This window comes from Trichechus manatus, unplaced genomic scaffold (assembly GCF_000243295.1).
Source record: "Trichechus manatus latirostris isolate Lorelei unplaced genomic scaffold, TriManLat1.0 scaffold00022, whole genome shotgun sequence".
Lineage (NCBI taxonomy): Eukaryota > Metazoa > Chordata > Mammalia > Sirenia > Trichechidae > Trichechus > Trichechus manatus.
In genome coordinates, this window is record NW_004443958.1 from 7,676,397 (window position 1) to 7,700,004 (window position 23,608).

The window sequence follows — 23,608 nt, forward strand, 5'->3', positions numbered from 1 at the left end:
ATAAAACAAACCTCGCCAATTTTAAAAGAATTAAAATTAAATGAAGTATGTTCTCTGACCTAAAAGAATTAAAATAGAAATACATAACAGAAAGATACCTGGAAAATCCAAATATATGGAAATTAAAAAGCACACTTCTAAATAATCCATGGGTTATAGCAGGAGTCACAAGAGAAATTAGAAGATATTTTGAACTAAATGAAAATAAAAACCTATCAAAATATGTGGGATTTAACTAACCAGTGCTTAAAGGAAAATATATAGCTTTAAATGCTTATGTTAGAAAACAAGAAAGTTTCAAATCAAGGATCTAATCTTCCATCTTAAGAAATCAGAAAGAGAAGAGCAAATTAAACCCAAAGCTTTAAATTGGAAAGAATAATAAAGTTAAGAACAGAAATCAATGATGTTGAAAAGAGACAAATAATAGAGAAAATCAGTGAATCCAAAAGTTGGTTCTTCAAAACATCAATAAAATTAATAGACCTCTAGACAGAATGACCAATAATTAAAAAGCTGAGAAACAATTACCAATATTAGAAATAAAAGAGAAGGCATCACTACAGATTCTAGAAACATCAAAATGATAGTAAGGGAATATCATGAACAATTTTGTGCTGATAAATTCAACAACTTAGATGAAATTAACAAATTTTTTAAAAGACACAAATGACCAAAACTCACTCAAGAAGAAATAACCTGAATGTTCCTACATCTAGTAAAAGATGAATTTGTAATTTAAAATCTTTTCACAAAGAAAACTTCAAGTCCAGATGGCTTCACTGGTGAATTTTACCAAGCACAGAAACAATAATACTAATTCTACACAAACTCTTCTAGAAAATAGAGGAAAAGAAATACTTCCCAATTCATTTTCTGGTCAGCATTATCCCAATAACAAACCACAAAAAGAATTAAACTAGAAATAAGAAAACAATAGGACAATATTCTTCATGAATATAGTTGTGAAAATCCTCAACAAAATATGGACAAATTGAATCTAGTAAAGTAAAATGTAAAATATATTATGACCAAACAAAGTCTATCTTGGAATGCAAGGCTGGTTCAACATTTGAAAATAAATCACTGTAAATCACCATATAAACAACTAAAGAAAAATTATGTGACCATTTCAATTAATGCAGGAAAAAAGCCAGTCAAAACGGAGGAAGCCCACTACAGCCTATCTCTGCCACCGACTGCAACTAAACATTCTGCACAAAATGCAAAAAGCAGCTACCTGAGGACTCTGTAAAGTAATCCATCTATATGATAGTCTGGAAAAGGCAAAATTATAGGGGCACAAAACAGATCAGTGGTTGTCGGGGGCTGTGTGTAGGAGAGACTGATGACAAAGTGCCATGAAATGATTTTGGGAGTAATGGAAACTGTTCTACATCTTAATTACGGTAATGATTATACAACTCTTGTCAAAAGGCTTGGAACTCCGCACTAAAAAGGGTGATTTTACTACGTAAATTATACCTCAGTACATCTGGCTTTTAAAAAATTCAGTAAAAGATTTGGAATATTAAATCAAGGTATAGATTTTCCGGAAAGTAGAACAAAAATATTAATAGTTAAAGTAATGTTGAAAGAGAAGAATAAAGTAGGAGGACTCACACTTCCTGATTTTAAAACATATTATAGAGCTACAGTAATCAAAACAGCCTGGTTCTGGTATCACAACAGACACAAAGATCAACTGAATAGAATTGAGAGTCCAGAAATAAACCCACACATCTACGGTCAACTGATTTTTGACAAAGGTACCAAGTCCATTCGATGGGGAAAGAAGAGTCTCTTTAATAAACGGTGTTGGGAAAGTTGGATTACCACATTCCAAAAAATGAAACAGAATACATGCTTCACAGCATACACACAGACAAATTCAAAATGGATTAAAGACCTAAATGTGAAAATTAAAACCATAAAAAAAAATAAAATTCTTAGAAGAAAATGTAAGGCTGTTGGATCTAGCTTTTAACAATGGATAACAAAAGCACGAACTGCAAAAGACAAAATTAAAAATGGTACCTGATAAAAATTAAAAACTTTTGTTCATCAAAAGACTTTAACAAAAAAGTGACAAGACAAGCTACCAAATAGGAGAATATCTTCAGAAACTGTATATCCAATAACAATCTAATAACCAAAATATTATAAAACTTTGACAACTTAACTAACAACAAAAAGACAAAAACCCAATTAAAAAAATCAGCAATGGGCTTGAATACACATTTCACCAAAGAGGACATTCAAATAGCCACCAAATACATGAAAAGATGCTCAACGTCATTCGCTATTAGAGAAATGGATGCAAACCAAAACAATAAGATACAGTTTCACTCCCACTAGGGTAGCTAAGATTTAAAAAACACACAGAAAATAACAAATGTTGCTGAGGATGTGGGCAAATTGGAACACTTATCCATTGCTGGTAGGAATGCAAAATGGCTGTTGTGGAAAACAATGTAACAGTTCCTCAAAAAACTAAAAATAGAACTACCATATGATGAAGGAACTCCACTCCTGGGTATACACATAAAAGAACTGAAAGCAAAAATTTAAATAAATACTTCTACACCAGCGTTCATTGCAACACTATTCACAATAGCCAAAAGAATGAATGGATAAACAAAATGTGATACATACATACAATGGAATATACTCAGCCAGTAAACGGAAAAAAAGTCCTGATGCATGCTACAATATGGGTGGAGCTTGAAGACACTATTCTGAGTGAAATAAGTCCACTACAAAAGAACAAACACTGCATGACTCAGTTACATAAAAAGACAAGAACAGGCAAATGTATAGAGACCTACATTATTAGTGGTTACCAGGGGCAGTAGAGGTGGGTATTGCTTAAGCAGCACTGAATTTCAGTTCATAGTTGTTATGGATTAAATAGTGTCCCCCCCACCAAAATGTATGTCAACTTGACTATGCCATGAGTCCCAGTATTGTGTGGTTGTCCTCATTTTGTGATCTGCTGTATTTATACTGTTGTTGTTGTTAGGTGCCGTTGAGTCAATTTTGACTCATAGTGACCCTATGTACAACAGAACGAAACACTGCCTGGTCCTGCGCTATCCTCACAATCATTGCTATGTTTGAGCCCATTGTTGCAGCCACTATGTCAATTCATCTCTTTGAGGGTCTTCCTCTTTTTCACTCACCTTCTACTTTACCAAGCGTGATATCTTTCTCTAGGGACTGGTCTTTGGTCATTGGTGTTCAATGTGTTAAATCTCTTCTTGAGATGGTCTCTAAATCAGGTGGGACATACTCAAGGTCATACTTTGACTCTGGTGGACTTGTTCTAATTTTCTTCAGCTTCCACTTGAACTTGCCTAAGAGCAACTGATGGTCTATTCCACAGTCGGCCCCTGGCCTTGTTCTGACTGATGATATTGAGCTTTTCCATCATCTCTTTCCACAGATATAGTTGATTTGATTCCTGTGTATTCCATCTGGTGAGGTCCACGTGTATAGTCACCGTTAATGTTGTTGTAAAAAATATTTGCAATGAAGAAGTTGTTGGTCTTGCAACATTCTATCATGCAATCTCCAGCATCATTTCTATCACCAAGGTCATATTTTCCAACTACCAATCCTTCTTCTTTGTTTCCAACTTTTGCATTCCAATTGCTAGTAATTATCAATTTCATGCATCTTGATTGCATGTTTGGTCAATTTCAGACTGCAGAAGTTGGTAAAAAATCTTCAATTTCTTCATCTTTGGCCTTAGTGGTTGGTGTGTAAATCTGAATAATAGTTATATGAACTGGTCTTCCTTTTAGGCGTATGGATGCTATCTTATCCCTGACAGTGTTGGACTTCAGGATCGATCTTGAAATGTTCTTTTTGACGATGAATGTGATGCCATTCCTCTTCAATTTGTGATTCCTGGCATAGTAGACCATATGATTGTCTGATTCAAATAGGCAATACCAGTCGATTTCAGTATTTATACCATATGTCATATATCCTAATGATATTGATGAGGCAGGATTAGAGGCAGTTATGTTAATGACCCAGGACACAATCTGCAGGATTAGGTTGTATCTTGAATCAATCTCTTTTGAGATATAAAAGAAAGAAGCTAGCAAAGAGGAAAGGGACCTCATTACCACCAAGAAAGAAGAGCCAGGAGCAGAGCAATTGCTTTGGACCCAGGGTTCCTGTGCTAAGAAGCTCCTAGACTAGGGGAAGATTGATGACAAGGACCTTTCCCCAAAGCCAAGGGAGCAGAAAGCCTTCCCCTAGAGCTGGCACCCTGAATTTGGACTTCTAGCCTCCTAAATTGTGAGAGAATAAATTTCTCATTGTTAAAGCCATCCTCTTGTGGTATTTCTGTTATAGCAGCACTAGGTAACTAAGACAATGGTGATGAAAAAATTACACTGATTAAGGATAGGGTTGCACAGCCAATTAATGTCACTGAATTGTACATGTAGAAATTACTGAATTGGTGTATATTCTGCTGTGTATATTCTCAACAACAACAAAAATTAAAAATTATTTAAAAAATACTAAGAGATAAAAAATGGCTAGAATTTTTTCTCATGAGATTATAAATTTAGGAGATTTAATACTTAGTTTAAGGAGATTCCAGAAAGAGAGAACAGAGAAAAGGGAGGAAAGGAAATTATCAAATAATTAATATAAGAAACTGTCCCTAAATTGAAGGTACATCAAATGCCCAAGGTACACCAAATGTAACAAAATGATAGACAGATAGATAAGGAAAGAGAAAGAAAGAAAGCTATGACTTTGTGAAATTTTAGAAACCTGGAATTTAAGTCAAATTTCTAAAAGCTTTCAGAGATAGAAGACAACATATCAGATACAAAGGATTAAGAATCAAAATGTCACTGGATTTCTCAAGAGCAACACTGGAAGCTGCAAGACAATAGAGTAATGACTTCAAAATTCAGAGGGTAATAAATTCTAATCTAGTATTATATGCCCAAACTATCAGTTGAGAATGAGCAAAATAAAGACATTTTAATATGTGTACAAAATTAGGACATTTTAAAATATGTACAAAATTATGTCTCAAAAATGTTACGTGGCATGTACCCTTTATGCAAAATATACTGGACTCCAGAGGTGAGATGGGAAGGCAGAGAGGGTTAGGAGCTGGGTGAATGGACATGGAGAATCAGGGGTGGAAAGCAGGAGTGTGCTGTCAAAGTATGGGGAGAGCAATTAGGGTCACATAACAATGTATGTATAAATTTTTGCATGGGAGACTAACTTGAGATGTAAACATTTAAACTACAACAATAAAAAAAATTAAAGATCAAAAAATATATGTATACTGGAGGAGGTACTCCAACAAAACAAGGGAGTAAACTAAGAAAAAGTAATACCTAGGATTTACAATATAGGAGATTCAACATAGCAATGTGGCAAAGGGAGTTCCCAGTGAAGGGAGGTCTTGGTACAACTATGAAGCAGGTCTGAAAAGCAGCACTCCAATTTGTCAGTGGATTTGGATGTTACAGGGACCCAGGAAAATTGTATCCAAGAGGAAAAAGATAAATAAAATAGATAGCTTTCCTGATGTGCTTGGCTATTTTTTGTGGAGTTTTACAATTGATTGTAAAGTTTGAAGCTTAATTACTAATGGGCACAAGAAAAAAATACGCAAATAAAAAAGATAAAGCAGTTAGTAACTCCAGGGAAAACAGAGTTTTATAAGAAAGAAAACATAATTATAGTACATTGTAAGCTGTAACTTATGTTTACATAGTTAAATAAACAATAGTTTCTAAAACAGAAATTCTGAAGTAATTGTGATGGTTTATTTTATGTGTCATTTTGGCTAGGCTTAAGCACTGCACCACCAGGGGTCCACTATATACTATATACTAAGACGAATATTTGACTAACTGATGTTAGATACAAACTGTACCTAATTGTTCTGACTTATGTATAAATCTAATTTAAAGACAGATTTAGGAACAGAATTCGTTCATAATCTGGGGACTGCCTGTACATTATGAAAGTGATTACATTATATTACATTATATTACATTCCATTACAGAGAATAATCCGCTCTATCAAAGGCCAACTGATTAAATCATGTGTAACTATGCCATGACAACAGCTACTATACTAGTGTTTGGCCAGACCACTGGGAACCATAAAACCTGTTGCCATCGAGTCGATTCTGACTTATAAGGTCACTATGAGTTGGAATCGACTTGACAGCAATGAGTTTGATTTGGATTTTTTATAGTATATAGTGTACCTTTTTATGCATAAAAAAAATTACAGAAACACTTCCAGATACACCAAAACATCTTTAACATAATAATGTAGTAATAATAATAAGAATGTTTTGATGTGTGTCACAAACTAGTGCCCATTTGTTATTACGAACCAATGTGTGTACCTCAAATTTTTAATATAATAGTCTTTATGAGGATTGGTTCATAATTATGGGTTGTATGTAAGTCAGACGTTCATAGCCCGGGACTGCCTATAATCTAATTAATGTAATGTAATCACTTTCCACGGTGCAGTCTAATATAATGTAATCAATTGATCAGTTGAGGTTAGATGTGGATCCTAATGTGAGGATTGTCCACAACCAGAGAACGCCAAGGAACCAAGAAATGCCTAGGACTAACAACAAGGAAGGAATCAACACAGACAAGACCCTGATTTGGACTTTGAGCCTCCAGAACTGTGAGAAAATAAATGCCTGTTCTTTAATGCTACCCACTTTTGGTATTGTGTCACAACAGCACTAGGTAACTGAGATAGTAACTATACTAGAAAAATGGGAAAAGAGAAAGTATGTACGAAAAAGAGTAGCATAAGAATATGAGTGGCTGTGATGTAAGAAAGCTAAATCCTCATTTTCCAAAGAAGAAAGTAAATGGATAAGGTGCAAACTGATGGAGTTCTTGCTGTGTGCTGGCTGTTGCCCTAAGCCCCTTTCCTCACCAGGGTTGTGAGTAGCATTACACGCCTACAGAAAATTATTTGAATCTCTATTTTCTCACTTCTCCCAAGGTTGTTACATGCTAGTACCATTCTAGATACAGAAAAGATAAATTAATTTATCACAATGGATACTTCAGGGTGTTAGGGTTTAATTCTCTCACAGAATTCCATTGAGAAGGTCTGCAGGGCTTTCCATGTGTTATCTTATTTAGCCTAATAACAATGCTAGGAGGTAAGAACAATTGTTATCGTTATCATCTTACAGTCAGAGGAAGAAAACAAGGCACAGACTGGTCAGGTAGATGGTCTAAGATCAAAGGACTTGAACCTGGGCAGCCTGGTGTCAAACGTTTTAACCACAGAAGCTATTAGACCTCCACAAAAATGCTATTGCCATCTACTTGGTCATCCAGGATCAAAACCCAGCATCATATCCTCCCAACCCTGACCTTCCACATCCAGCCAGAGTTCCAATGAAGGCAAATCATCTCTTACCTCCAACCTCATCTTTCCATTCTCATTGCCAAGCTGCTAGTTTAAGTCGTCATTATATCTCCCTGAACTGCCACAAAAACAGCTTAACTGCAAAGTTTACCTCCAGTTACCGCCTCTCAAAATCAAGCCTAATTCCTGAAGAATAATGTTTTTAAATACAGCCCTGATCATCCAGTTCCTCGCCTCAAGATAAATAGATAAACAGACAGACAGATAAAATTTTTTAAAATAACAACTGAACTCTAGTTTGGCATTTAGAATCTTCCAACCTTTGGCAGCTGCAGTCTAATTTTCCAAACTTACTTCCCATTACCTTTCTCTGTTCCAGATAAATTAAACACTCATCATTCCCTGAATAAGTTCTGGATTTACTCATTCTTATACCTTTGTTCACACTGTCCCATTCCTCTGTGTTATGGGTTGAATTATGTCCCCCAAAAATGCGTATCAACATCGCTAGGCCATGATTCCCGGTATTGTGTGGGAATCATTATTGGCCTCCATGTTGTGATCTAGTGTGATTTTCCTATGTGTTGTAAATTCTGATCTCTGCCTGTGGTTAATGAGGCAAGATTAGGTTATGCTAAAGAGAATTAGTGTGGGATGCAACTCCCTTCCTCAGGTCACAGCCCTGATCTAATGTAAGGGGAGTTTCCCTGGGGTGTGGCCATCATCCTTCATCTTACAAGAGACAAAAGGGGAGAGAAGTGAGCAGAGAGATGGGGACCTCCTACAACCAAGCAAGAAGAGCCATTACTGGAGCATGTTCTTTGAACCTCGGGTCCCTGCACTGAGAAGTTCCTAGACCCAGAGGAAGATCAATGGCAAGCACCTTCCCCCAGAGCAGAGAAAGAAAGCCTTCCCTGGGAGTTGGCACCCTGAATTTGGACCTCTAACCTCCTAAACTGTGAGAGAATAAGTTTCTGTTTATTAAAGCCATCCACTTGTGGTATTTCTGTTATAGCAGCACTAAATAAGTAAGTCACCCCAAAAAGCCCTTTCTGCTCAACCCACATGTCCATGATTCAAAGTCCTATCCATGCTTGATCCAACTCAATGCCATTTAATATTCAGGACAACGTGCTTAAGAGAAAAAACAAACAAACAAACATGGAGTTATAGTTTTTCCCAACACCCTGTCTCCAGCCTTCAACGTACCCAGTCTCACAACAGTGGCTTCACTACAGAGGTGTGGACTGAATCAGGTGATATTATCAAAGGGGCTGACACAAAAATGACTGTCTATAAAATTTGTGTGTAGTTTTTCAGCAGACATTTATTATTTTTTATAAAAATATCCCTGTAGTCAGTTATAACAACAAAAACATTTTTCATAATCCCAGCATACATGTATCAATATATCTACAAGGCTAAAACTCTATGCTAATTTACTTTTTGTACCTTCTAATGCACTCTGGTCGGAGAAGTCATTATTACTCAAGTACAATGATGCTTCAACTCACGTGGTTTCATCTGCACGTGCTACAAGTACATGCTGTTGTTTTCATCGCCGTGGTGTTTTTATAGTCACTGATTTTGTCAGATTTTCTGGTGTTTTAGCTACAATACTGTGCTAATTAGCATGGTGGGGGGCTGACACCATGAGTTACTGCACTGGGTGACAGCAACCCTAATGACGCCACTGTCTCACAGCAGAGAAATTAACTGCACCCTCCTCTGTGCTCCCATGTTTATTTTGCTTATGTTTCCTTATAGGAATGATCACATTCTGCCTTATGCTGTAGTTATGTTTTACTTCATTTCCCTACTAAGTTATAAGCTCCTTAAGGACACAAAACATCTTATTCGTCTTTGATTCATCTCACCAAGCATAAAATAGTTAACAGTAAATGAATTGGACATTGTGAACATTCAGAATGTCATGTGCGACACAGTTCCATGATCATGCCTCTCCTTAAAATCTAAGTTATTTGCGGCTGAGAATGCAGAAATTGTGTGCGAAAGGCTAGATAAGCATTTTTAGGCTCATAGACATCATTTGAGAATAGGGACTCTCTCAAAAACGAATCTTTTTTTTTTTTTTCTTTCTCCAGGAACAGTCATTTGAATTTATTCAGGACCTTGCCTGTATTCAAATGATACTACCTCCCTTTCTCTTTGTTCACTTGGCCACCACCATTTATGAGCTGGGTCCACCACCATCCAATATGGAACATTCCTGAGAGGCTGTTGGCCAACCTGATGTCCAGTCCATATGTATTCGCCTTTGTCTCTAGCACCAATTGCTGATTTAAAGAGTTCTGGTCAGGGAAGCTGGACTGGTTTTACTCTACCCAACTGTTACAAACCATAGAGAATTTACATAGAAAAAACTGCTTGGGGCCACTATCTTCAGCCAGAGGAGGGAGTGGGTAATGCTGGTGTCTGGGATGTGGGAGTATGGAGTGCATATAAGCTTGACAAATTCCATTCCAGTACAGAACACTTTTAAAAAATTAATTGACTTTCAAAGATCCCATCTCCCTGTAAGGAGGTCATTTAGCAGGAAGAGAAATTAACTTCTTTCTCAAATTTCTAGTTAATTCCAATCTTGAATTTCTTTTTACTTAATTTGCAGAATTTTTTTCTTTAAGGAAGGAACTAAAAAATAAATTTAAAAAATATGGGAAATAGGAAGGTGTTTCCAAAGAGGATAACACTAAACATTATATATGTAATATTGCATCTCCCATCACCGCTTCTTCTCTGGCCCTCATTGTTTCTGGAAAAGCAAGTAGTTGAAGGAACTGTCAGAAAAGCAAGTAGGTGTGATTGAAATTAGCCATATAACTGGACACCATGTAGGGATGGCTTGCCTAACGTATAATGGGAATTACCTTGTGCTCTACTAACTCCCTGGAGCCCCAGGAAAGGGACATGTGAAAGAAATTCAGAAAAGAGCAACAAAATTATTAAGGAACTGTGAGGTTGATTTATGAGGCGCATTACAAGAGCTAAGTACATGTGGCTTGGCTAAACAATGACTGAATGAAGACATGATGAATGTTTATGGGCTTACAGGGAACATAATCTCTGTGGAAAGAAGAAGGATGGAGTTGTCTTAGAGGTGATAACATGATAGTCACTTATTCTTAATGCGGGGGGGCTCATGCTTTGTATTTCAATTGACTACAGAAGTTAAGCATTAATTGTTTTAAATCTTTTATAATATACGAATAGCAATGAAAACATTTTACCTTTATAAAACCTAGGAAATTTTCTAAAGGTGTTCTGGGTAGGAGTATTGGCTGATAAGTAACAATAATATGAGTTAACAGCCTACCTGAAGAGAGAAAAGAGGGAAAGAAAGGATAGGGAGAAATGAAGGGGAAAAAGTGATCTGGCCAAAGTCTTTGCACCTTATAACCTCATGGAGCTGCCACCTTGGTTGACAACCAAACCCAGCAGCTTAGGAAGATTCTCTAGTAAGTTCTCCTCTGACTTCACCCGAGAGCACAACTGGCACATGCTTTATTTCAAACAGGAGAAGATCACCATCCTGTAATCTATCCTTTGGCCCTGTAGTGCCAGCAAAGATTAAGAGAAGGTGGATATCGGGGACAGATGGGTGGGTGGTGACTGATAGGACCAATTTAACTTCAGCTAATGCTGAGGGACGATCTGCAGATCTTCTTACTTCATCATCCTCAGAGCAGTGACAAGTTCAAAGTGAGATTTGCGGTATATCAAAAGGTCCAAGAATAGCTGGCCATATGTCCATCTGTGAAGTAGATTCTGAGATGTTCTGGTGCATATGACGTGCTTCTTCCCCTCAAGGGACTCTCAGGCAGGAGAAGGAGACAGACACAAAACAGACACACCATTATAATTCAACAACCTAGATGTAACATTGATAAGCAGGGGTACAGGCCTGCACAGAGGATGAAAATCTATTCCAGCATGGAGGATTTAAGGGAAGGCTTCCTGGAGGAAGCAAAACATGACATAGATGGTTATTATCAAGGGGCTTCACTTTCAATTTCCAATTGATTTAATGCAGAGATACTTATCCAGGGTCATTTATAGCAGGTAATAGAGTAGATATTTATTGTTTTGCCTGCCAACCTTGCTTTCATCTAAAAGAATCATTCCGTCTTTCCTAGGGAACTTCTCTACCTCCCCACTCCAACAATGTGGTGTTACCTAATTCTCATATTTAATCCATTGACAGGATTAGTTTGTTCTTCTAGAGAGTTGAAGAGCACTGGTGGTGCAGTGGTTAAGGGTTTGGCTGCTAACCAAAAGGTCAACAGTTCGAATCCTTGGAACCCCATGGGGCAGTTCTACTCTGTCCTATAGAGTTCCTATGAGTCAGATTCAATTCGATGGCAATGGGTTTGGTTCTTTATTTTTTGTTTTTTTGATTTCTAGAACTTTCCAAATTGGGCGCATTCTTTCTGTGGTGATAAGGTCATAATATAAGAGATGTGGGATCATTTAAGGATGATACTTTCCTTATATGGAAGAAGCTGGTCTGTGGTGGGAGAGACTAATGGTGACACAGAGAGAAAAGCAGTGAGGCTAGGAGGAGAGACAGAGTACAGTGGCATTTAAGGCCTTGATTCTAGTTGCCTCCGAGGCATAGTTGCACCATTCCAATTCTGTTATTAAGAGAAATACTAGAGTATTCTTCCAATAAAGTCCTCTGTTGCCAAAACTAGTGTAAGTTCAGTTTCTGTCACTTGCAACCAAGAGCCCAGAGTAGCAGCTCAGATTAGCGGTGACTTCTTAACATTTCGTCCTCGTCTTAAAGTTACATAGCTCCTCTCATGGCCACCCCTCTTCTGAGAAGAGTTAGCCCAACCTCAATGCTGCCAATTGATTCTTGTTCTGTCTCAGCCTATTCCTATTTTGAAAGCTTAGCCAATGGCCTTGCGTCTGTATTAACTAAGCTTCTAATTTGCTCTGTAACTGTTGTTGTTAGGTGCCATCAGTCAGCTCTGACTCACAACAACCTTATGTATAACAGAACAAAACATGGTCCAGCCCTGCACCATCTTCATGATGGTTGGTATGTTTGAGTCCATTGATGTGGCTATTGTGTAAATCCATCTCATCGAGCAGTCCTTTGTTTTTGTGGACCTTCTGCTTTACCAAACAGCTCCATAAGCTACGTTTCCTAAAAGCCAGTCCTCATTTGAAGGTACATTAAAATGCTGTCTAGCAAGAGCCACCACTGCAGAATCCAAATAAGTGGATCTGGGGTGGGGCCCAGGAATCCATATTATATATATACATATATATGGAGCCCTGGTGGCTCAGTGGTTAACAGCTCGGCTGCTAACCACAAGGTCAGCAGTTCAAATCCCCCAGGTGATCCTTGGAAACCCTATGTGGCATTTCTACTCCGTCCTACAGGGTCATTATGAGTCGGAATCAACTCGATGGCAACGAGTTTATATATATATACAGCCTGATTGATTCTGATGTGCAGCCAGGTGGTGGTATCACTAGTCCAGCTGACCTGTAAACAAACCCATCAACTCAAAGAGTATATAAGTGTCTTAGACAAGGGCCAAAATTAACGATTCAGTCTCTACCCAACCCCTCAGTATTGCTCAGTCCGGTTTACCTCAAAGAAAGCAGAATTATTGGAGGCTTGGAAGTACGTCATGGTAGCTACCAGCTGCTCATAGAACTACCCTGAAGGGGCCTGAGGTGACTTCATCACCCCGGGCAGACTTTGCAGGGGAAGATCTGGCCCCTTACTCAAGCTGCCTTTGATTTCCTTCATGCTGGAGACAGCTGATGGAGAGGTAATTTATTTCTTTATAAAGTCTAGAGTTATATCACAGGCGTGTATATTTTTGGCTATAAAGTGTCTTTCAAAAGCAGCTATCCTTAAAGGAGCTGGGCATAGTTACCTTGGGGGCGGCAGTGAAGTTGAAATGGGGGGGGGGTTGTGGTTTTTTTTTTAATCCTTCAAGCAATGTCACCTTTGGAGCAATAAGATTGCTCTCTCTTCTTTTAAGAGGTGACTAGCATTCGAAGGCTGCCATTTTCTGAAAGTGGGTGCCTGGTGGGAGAGGGATTTGATTGGCTGGAGGGGGAGCCAAGTAAAGCAAGCTGCTTCTTCACACCTTGGTTAATTCGCTGAGGTTTTGACGTTGGCTGAGCAGAACCCACCTACAAAACTCGCAAAGCCTCTTGGATTTTCAGACGTACTGTTTCTCGTTTGGCATTTTACAGCAGGTGTTTCAAGGCTTTTCTTTACCAAGAAGGAACGTCTGTATTCACCTCAGGCTCTTATATTTTAATTTTATTATGTTTTATGTTCATCAAACCTGTGGAATATGGGTTAAAGACTCAGTGAGGCTTGGAATGATTTGGACAAAAAGAACTTTGACATTTGGCCAATAGCATCCTCCATCCTAACACTGAGATTCTTTTCCTTTCTGTGGTTTTTCTTTTTTTTCTTTTTTCTTTTCTCCTCCTTCCCTCCATCCCTCCCTCCTAACCTCCCTCACTTCTCTCTCTTTTAATCACTCTCTGTCTCCACATTCGATGAGAGCCCTAAACGGTGACAAACTTGCAAGTGCTTCCCTTATGACTAAACACCCGGGCCTCTCGCCAACCTCCCTACAGATGGCCCAAACTCCATGCATCCCGTGAAGAGAGCCCCACGGTTCGCAGCCCTGGTGGGAACGGCCTGGGCGGAGAAGTGTGGTGGGGAGTGGCGGTGTCTTTGTCCTGGGGGAAGGCAAAGCCGCTTCCAGGAGGAAACGGGCGTTTCCTTCCCACGCGCTCGAGCGGGCCCTGGGGCTCGGCCCCGGGACTCCACCCAGCCCCTCCTAGAGCTCTGGGAAAAGTCAGTCGCCACACACAGGCACACACAGGCCCCGGCGCCGCGCCCTAAGGAGAGCGGCACCCACGGCCAATTGCCATGGCAACCCCGGGGCTAGTTCCACTTCCCCACCCATCTGATCCCCCTCCTCCCCGCGCCACAGCCAACCGGCTTGTGCGCGTCCCTGGAGCGCGGTATAAAACTTGCGCGGTGGCGCAGGCGAAGCGGCGACTCGGAACCCGGGGACCGCAGGCAGCGACACTAAGGCGTAGAAAGTCTCGTTTCAGTAAGAGCTCAGGAAAAAGCCCAAGCATGCAGAGCGAGCAGAGCCTGAGCCTCTGCCTGCAAAAGCCGCGCCTTTGCCTGGCCTTCCTGCTCCTCCATCTCCTAGGCCAGGTAAGGGCGCGCCCGCAAGGCGTCCCAGTTACTTTGCCCTCCCGGGGCGGCCCCTGTCCGGGCCCTGGCCTCGTCCGCCCTCGGCCGTCCCTGATGAGGGGTTTGTCCTTCTTGTCTCGCCCGCCTCCAGGTCGCTTTGGCTCAGCGCTGCCCTTCGCCGTGCCCGGGCCTGTGCCCCACGGCGCCGCCTTCTTGCGCCCCCGGGGTGCCCGCCGTGCTGGACGGCTGCTCCTGCTGCCTGGTGTGCGCCCGCCAGCGCGGCGAGAGCTGCTCGGAGCTGGAGCCGTGCGAGGAGAGCAGCGGCCTCTACTGCGATCGCAGCGCCGACCCTCACGCCCAGACTGGGATCTGCATGGGTAATCCAGCCCCCTCGACGCTTGAACTCTTCTCCTGGGCCAGCTGGAGCTGCCCCTCTTGCCTCTCCTCTTTCTCCCCCTTCCCAGAGGGTGATGAGCAATAATGCTAATGATGATGATGATGATGATGATAACGCAATAGGTGATGTTTATGGAGCCAGGCATGGTTTGGGGTCGCCTAGGGCTTTGGGGAGTGCCAGAAGCCAGAGAGGAAACCTGCCCAAGGAGGTGAGAAGCATTCATCACTTGCCTCCCTAGGGAAGAATCTAGATAGATGGGGAGGGAAGTCGGGTTAAAGGCCAGTGAAGTCATTTCCTTTGGACATTTCCAGGGACACACTTGGGGGTGATGGAAGTGTGAGCTTACTCACACCCTCACAGTTCACAACTGCGGTCCAGCAGGTTTGTTTTCATACCTGTAATTGTCCTTTTTGAGCCAAAGCAGCCCCTAGTCTCCTGGGATGACTATGCAACCCTTGTCCAGATGGCAGTGAGTAAAATAAAATGCAGACAACTAGCTAACCCAGGTTCATGAAATTTAGTCAGTTCGGGGTCAATTTTCCACCTGGTTTACCATTTGTAGTATGAGACTGTCCCTACCTCTCTGCATTCAGGGCTTGAAAAAGCCTTTTACTTTGTAATTTAAGCCAGTGATGATTTTCTCTGCTTGAATGCCAAGGAATCCCCATGCTCTTCCCAATTTGACCAGTTAACCTATTTGGAGAATATGAAGTGCATTTTGTTTTTTCCTGTTTAATTCTAAACTTCTGGAGTAGGAGTATCTAAAAAGGTTCTTGCAAAATGACTTTATTACTGGAAGTAAAACTGTATCATTTCTCTGCATCACCTGTAAAATGAAAACCTGGACAGGATGGTCTTGAAAGTTTCTTCTTGCTCCAAAGGACCTTCATGAATACATCTCCCTACTGGAGATGGATAAGAAACCAGATCACCGCAACTAGAAAAGAACGACTCAGGGTCTGAACATTTCTGCCAGATCTTACCTAGCCTCTCCAGTACATCATGTCCTGTTTTCCTCTCTCACCTGCTTCCCTAATATTCTAGTGCTAGAAGGAGACAACTGTGTGTTTGACGGGGTCATTTACCGCAGTGGAGAGACCTTCCAGCCGAGCTGCAAATACCAGTGCACCTGCAGAGACGGGCAGATCGGCTGTGTGCCCCGCTGCAATCACGACCTACTCTTGCCCCGGCCTGACTGCCCAGCTCCAAGAAAAGTTGAGGTGCCCGGGGAGTGCTGTGAAAAGTGGATCTGCGACCCCGATGATGAAGGGGGATTGGGAGGCCTTGCCCTACCAGGTGAGAAGCTCTGGTACCTGGGGGTGGTCACAACACAGGCCTTTCTGCCTGCAGGGTAAATGCAGCCGGGAAGCAGGAGCGTCCTTTTGGATTTGAGATGAGAAAATTAGCCTTAGTTTCTGGCCGTTCAGTTGTGGATTCCAGATTGCCCACTGAGAACAAATTCATCATGTCTTTAAATCCAAGCTAAGTTACTGAAGTACACACACAAGTTTTTCTAAAGCTTTTGTTGATAGTTGTCATCCAGTCAGCTTGGACTCGTGGCAACCTTATGGATAACAGAATGAAACATTGCTCGGTTCTATGCCATCTTCCTGAACGTTGGTATGTTTGAGTCCATTGTTTTGGCTATTTCTTCTAAAAAGAACCTGCCTGATTGAGAATGAGACTGAATTTGTCTTATTGAATGGCCACTAGTTGTTTTTTAAGTCAATCCGACTTGACTCTTACCAATGTTTCAAAGATAAAAATAAAAATCGCTCTATATTTTCTGGATTACATATATTGCCTATGTCCTCTCAAAACTAGCCCCCTGAAGAATGTTCCTCATCCCTGGACAGGTATCACAGAGAGATGTCACTTTTCCAGATGCTGCAGGAAGGGTCAAGTGTTTTGTTTTTCTTTTTGTTTTATCTTATAAAGGATATTAAAAAAACATCCTTACAAGTTGATCTATCAGTTAGAAGCCATTGATCAGCCGGATCATTTATATTGTCAGTATGCTGAGTTTAGTCCCCAGGTGGTGCAAACTGTTAAACACTCAGCTACTAACCAAAAGGTTGGCAGTTAGAATCCACTCAGCGGTGCCTCAGAAGAAAGGCCTGGAGATCTACTTCTGAAAGATCACAGCCACTGAAAACCCTGTGGAGCACAGTTCTACTCTGACTCAATGGGGTCACCACGAGTCAACATTGACTCCATGGCAACTGGTTTCTGTTTGTTTGGTTTGGGTTTTGGTTATGTGAGTTTTATAGAATGACTGCCACCAGAAATTATCAGCCAGGCCTTACAAAGAGGGAAAACTACCATGTAGACAAGATGTGTCCCAAACCATTCATCTTAAGTGTTAAGACAGAACTTTTTGTAATTGAAGTCCATGTCTCTGTATCCTGTGGCTGAAACAATCACTTCTGTCTCCCAAAAGCAAAGTACAGCTTTCATCACTATTTTGAACAGGCTAGTTCTACTTACTCATCACTATTAAAATTTTATCATAACCTTTATTTAATGTATAAAAGCACGTGTTGAAAACACCATAGTTTTAAGGCTAGTTTTTGATGTTATGGTGTCCTCTATTCTTAAAACCACTAAGCTTCTTAAAGACAGGTTCTTCTAAGCATCTTAATGATATATTGGACAGTCATTGCACAAAGACTTCTTGAAGGCCTACAGTGTGTCAGGATTGTGCCACCTGTTGGTATTGTTATTAATTGCTATCAAATCAGCTTGCACTCCTGGTGACCCCATATACAACAGAACAAAATGTTGCCCAGTCTTGCGCCATCTCATGATCAATTGTATGCTCAAGTCCATTGTTGCAGCCACTGTGTATTTTGAGTGCCTTCCAACCTAGAGGGATCATCTTCCAGCGCTATATTAGATAATATGCTGTTGGGATTCATAAGTTGTCCTTGGCTAATTTTCAGAAGTAGATCACCAGGTCTTTCTTCCCAGTCTGCCCTAGTCCTGAAGCTCTTCTGAAACCTGTCCACCATGAATGACACTGCTGGTATTTGAAATACTGGAGGCATAGCTTCCAGCATTATAGTAATACTCAAACCACCACAGTAGGGCAAACCAACAGATGGGTGATGGCTACTTATTAGCCACTGAAACCTGTTGCCATCGAGTTGATTCCAACTTATAGCGACCCTCTAGGACAGAGTAGAACTGCCCCATGAAGTTTCCAAGGAGTGGCTGGTGGATTCGAACTGCCAAACTTTTGGTTAACAGACGAGCCCGTAACCACTGCGTCACAGGGCTACCTGTTAGGGGTTAGTAAATAAAGATTCTAGATCTGTCCCCTGGGAGTACCAGGTTAGTGGGTACAGAATTGGATGAGAACCTCTTTCTACCAATGATTGAAAGGATCACTTTGTGATTCTCATGTTTTATTCTTTGTTTATACGTCCCATAGCCTACAGACCAGAAGCTACCCTAGGAGTTGAAGTCTCTGACTCGAGTATCAACTGCATTGAACAGACCACAGAATGGAGTGCTTGTTCCAGGAGCTGCGGCATGGGCTTTTCCACTCGCGTCACCAACAGGAATCGGCACTGTGAGATGGTGAAGCAGACTCAGCTCTGCCTGGTGCGGCCTTGCGAACAAGAGCCTGAGCAACCAACAGATAAGGTAAGGAGCCTGGAGAAGCCTACCATCACAGAGGGCATGGTCTTGCCTCATTGGAGCCTGGGCATCACAAAGTCACTGTGATGCTGGTTGACTCAGATGCTGTAGCTGGAAGTTCACCCCAGAGAGAAGGCAGAGAGATTTCAGATGCCAGCCTGAGCAAATTTACACATTGTTTTCTCTTTGATGCATTGAAATGCACCAGATAACTCACAGAAAGTTCATAAGTAAAAAGGAAGGGTCCATCAACTATAACACTTTGCCCAATTCTGAACTCTGGCAATCCCCATTCCATCCCAGGGGAAAATTGGCTACAGAATTACCAAGCATAAATGATTTTAGAAAGGTCAGTTCTGACCTGAGTTCCCCTTCACTCCTCAGGGCTCAATCTGTAGAAAGCAAAAGGGTCTGGACCATGTCTGTCCAATTCACCCCTCGGTCCCCAACAGCCTACCTGGTACATAGTGTGCTTGATAAATAATTGTTGATGAATAAATGAATGGGAATCTGTGAATTAGTTTCAGTATTTTAAAAAGGTCCAGTGGAAATAGCACATTTGCCAATAGAAAGCAATATGGGCCAAATTAAACAGAATGTTTCTTTCCTCGTTAGCTGGAATTATATCAATTCAGTGTGTTAACGCTGAGTATAAGGCATGCAGATCAGAAGCTCTGATTGGTTCTTGATGACGTCACACACCTTGTTACCAGAGCCCTATGTTAGATAAATGCAACACACAAATTAAACTGTTATATGCACGGTTGTACAAGCCTAAGGCCAAAATAAAACAGTCCCTAGCAATGAAGGGTTTACATAGCTCTAGACTGAGGCAACGTCATCTAATGCTTAAGGGTGCAAACTCTGGAGCCAGACAGGCTGGCTTCAAATCCTGGCTTTCCACATGGACTAGATGGGTGATCATGGGCAATTTTCTCAACATCTCAGCCTCAATTCCATCCCTGTGTAATAGGGCCATTAATAGTACCTGCCTCAAGGGTGTCATGGGGATTAAATGGAATGAATTTGCCAAGTGATGGGTATATACTAAGCACTTTGTTAACATTAGGCAGCATTACTTAAAATTTCTATTTATTAGTGAAATAAAAGGAGTCCCTAGTAGTTGTATTAGTTATATGGCTGCTTAGCTATATAGCTTTTTGAGGTCCTTCCTAACTTTATGTTTCTTCTACCAGTTTTGAGAGAGTGTTCAGAAACACCATATCCCCCAAATTATACCCTAAAGACTGTACCCCCTCACACTTAGGGGAATTATCACATCCATGTAATACAGTTCACCTGCATAAGCAATCATACACACACACACACACACACAGAGTTGTTGATGCCCTTGTGCTTTTTTGTGGTGTTGGCTGGAATATAAGTTAAACATTAAATATGAAAAGGAAGAAACAATTCCTTAAATATTTTTAACTTGTTAGTTAAATCAGGATTTTCCACCTCATGCCTCTGAAATGTGGTTTTTTCTATTGTTTCTTTTCCTGACATTTGTATTCTTGCACTCTGTTTAATATTGGGATATACTTAATGTATTTATTTGTAGTATATGGAACCTAGGGAACATATATGGATCCCAGAGAAATACTAGCAAAATAATCATTACCTCCTTGTTGCCAGGAGATTCTTATAATCTGGGACAGTGATTCTCAAAGCGTGGTCCCCAGATCAGCAGTTATCACTGAAGAACTTGTTAGAAATACAAATTCTTGGGCCCTACACCAGACCTGCTGAATCAGAAACTCTGGGTATGAGGCCCAGCAATCAGTTTTGGTTTTGTTGTTAACAAACCCTGTAGATAATTCTGATGCACGCTAAAGTTTGAGAACCACTTGATGTAAGAGAATTCGAAGTCTAATCACCCCGCAGGCTGTGGGCTGTGCCTGGGAAGATGAAGGGCAGTGGAGAATTGTGGCAAATTAGTAGATGAAGAAATACACATAGTTATTTCTTTCCTGTATTATCAATATTGGGTTTCCTCATTAACCATTATTAGTGGAATCTTGAATAAATTCTAGACTTGCTTTGCCTTCATGGAAAATAACCTTAAAGCCCACTGTCCTGGAATTTCTTACAGTCATAGTATAAAAGAAAGTTTGGGTTTTGCAGTCAAACAAATTCAAATACTGGATGTTTTCTGATCCCTTTAGACTTTTGAGCTTCTATTTCTTCATTTATAAAACTTGGGCAGTAATACCATCCTGATGTTGGGCTAAGATGACCCCCTTGTGTGCCCCCATTCATATCTCTAACCTCACACTCGCTGCCTAGTGTGATGATCTGCTTGGGTTCCCCATTTCTGTGGCTGTCTTGTCTTCTTTTATCTTCAGCACCTGATACTGGGCCTGCATGGTAATTGTGCTTGTAATAAGTGAATGTCATTAATAAGGATTCAGTGGGTTAATGTCGGAAAGTATTTGAAACATTGTAGGCTTGCAACAATGCCAGGCTTATTCCCTTTCTCTGTATAACACCTAAGAATACACTGGGCTAAAAATAACACCAAAGCATCTTAGAATAATTTAAAAAATGATTGAGTTTCCTTATCATACATATGCCTTCACCATGCTTGTCACCTCAAGGTCAAAAGAGGTTATAGCACCACTACTTAATGTGGTCACAGCAGGTATGGTGTCCACATTCAGGCAGAGAGGAAAACAGATGCAGGAAGAAAGAACTTGTTGAGAAGACAAAGGATTTCCAATTCCAAGAATCCCTTAGGTTATGTTTCACTGGCCAGAACTTTGTCATAAGGCCATCCTAAGCTCCCACGTAGTCTGGGGAAGCAAATACTTTTAACTGAGCACATTTTGCACAGTTTACATTCTGCTAGCAAAGAAGTGAGAGCAGTGAATATTGGATAGGCAGCTAGCGGGTTATTGCAATCTCCTAAAACGGTTCCTCAGAGGAATGGTAGCCATTCCATGCATTACTGCTGTTCTTCTTTCTTAGAAAGGAAAAAAGTGCCTCCGCACCAAGAAGTCGCTCAAAGCCATCCACCTACAGTTCAAGAACTGCACCAGCCTGCACACCTACAAGCCCAGGTTCTGCGGGGTCTGCAGCGATGGCCGCTGCTGCACCCCCCATAACACCAAAACCATCCAGGTGGAGTTCCAGTGCTCCCCCGGGCAAATCGTCAAGAAACCAGTGATGGTCATCGGGACCTGCGCCTGTCACACCAACTGTCCTCAGAACAAGGAGGCCTTCCTCCAGGAGCTGGAGCTCAACACCAGTAAAGGAGAGATGTAACAAGTGTCCCTGGAGAAGCCCTCCTACAGAAGCCAAGTATAGCTACTGCATGATCCACCATCCAGTGAATATAAAGAAAAGAATGAAGAGTCATTATTTCATCCCTGAGCCCTGTGTATCATATTTTCTGCAGTCATGTGAGGTCATTTATACCTGACTTTTTTTTTTTTTTTTGATCAAAGATATGATTAGCAGTAAACTTTGAATGAAGGTAAGCTCAGGATATGGCTTAGGGATGACTTACTTTTGCATGGTGTTTTCTACAAAAGCAAATGTCTATGAATTTAAGAAATCAGATATGTTTTACTTTATAGAGTATATCACATTATACTCATTTTATATTGTGTAGACTAGTGCAATTTCAAAAAAAGTCACTGTAATGAATGACACAGTGGAGTCCAAGATCATACTGAACATGTCTTCATACAAATACTTCACCAGACATTAAGGTTTGATTTGAGGGTTCTTGATTGAGATTCTTGGTTGAGATCCCATTATGGGCACCTCAACTCTGAACTTTCAAGTTCAAGATCTGAGGTGATGTATAGCTCTTCAACTTGAAATCCAGAGACTATTAATTGTGTGTTTTGTTGTACACTAGGAATTGTGTTGTATCTGCAGTAATGAAATGTTGGTTAATTAAGTGAACTGGTGTCAAAAACTGAGAAATTGACTCCTTTCCATAGAAAGAAGCTAACCAGAGAACACTCCTTGATACAAAGATGACAGGGCCCTAGAATCTGTCTGTCCTGGAGGCCGCTGAGGTTCACTTGTTCTTTAATCCAGCAGAAGCACAGTGTATCGTCAGGAATCCTCCTGTCTTACTGATGAGTAAACTGAGGTCCAAAGCCCTTAAATGAATCAAAGTCTTAACCCCTGATGACTTTCCTATGTGCTTTTAGTGGAATTTCGAATAAGAACAAAATCAGCTATTGGGGCACAACTACCACAAATTTTATGAGAGTTTAGAATCATCGTAGACATGCCCAAAACTTATTCTGGGTCTGTGTTTATGAAAACTCACAAGCAGGATATATGTATGTAGAAACATATATCTAATTTGTCAGGATATAAAATAGGCTACAAAATTACATCTGTGCATTCCTCTAATGTCATCACTAAAGTATTTATGTAAATATAAATTGTACATTTTGTAAAATATTCTTTTTAATTTCTGTACTTGTCAGATGGCACTAAATAAACATGACCTTCTCTGTGTGTGACTTAGCTATGACTTTGTGCTTAAGTTTAGCATTATTGTTTGCTGAAAGAAAAATAAACTAAGACTTTATGGATTAAATCAGATACCAATCGACAGTATCTGTTGAAAGAAAAATGGTGACCTCACAACTTCTTATCAGGAGGGAAACAAAAGGCAGCTGTAACTGAGTTAGGTGCCTCCACAGCCAAGGCCTCAAATATTCTGCACACTATTGACTCTCAAGCCGACATTCTGAGTCCTGATTATTTTCCCTGGACAGCCAGCTACCAGTTGCCGTCAAGTCGACTCCAACTCATGGTGACCCATTTGTGTCAGAGTAGAACTGTGTTTCATAGCGTTTTCAATGGCTGATTTTTCAGAAGCAGTTCGCCAGGCCTTTCTTCCAAGGCACCTCTGTTTGGACTCAAACCTCCAACTTTGTGGTTGGCAGCCGAGCATGTCAACCATTTGCACAACCCA

At 40.6% G+C, this 23,608-nt stretch overlaps 1 protein-coding gene across 1 annotated transcript; it reads left to right on the top strand.

Annotated features, from left to right (window-relative positions):
- Positions 1-11,118: 11,118 nt before the first annotated feature.
- Positions 11,119-21,927, top strand: CCN3 (cellular communication network factor 3). The gene is made up of 7 exons (XM_004372970.1): positions 11,119-11,124; positions 13,240-13,245; positions 14,513-14,642; positions 14,773-14,998; positions 16,063-16,314; positions 18,452-18,666; positions 21,631-21,927. The coding sequence occupies exons 3-7, from the start codon at positions 14,559-14,561 to the stop codon at positions 21,925-21,927; spliced, it is 1,074 nt and encodes a 357-aa protein (XP_004373027.1). The 5' UTR covers positions 11,119-11,124; positions 13,240-13,245; positions 14,513-14,558.
- The last annotated feature ends 1,681 nt before the right edge of the window (positions 21,928-23,608 follow it).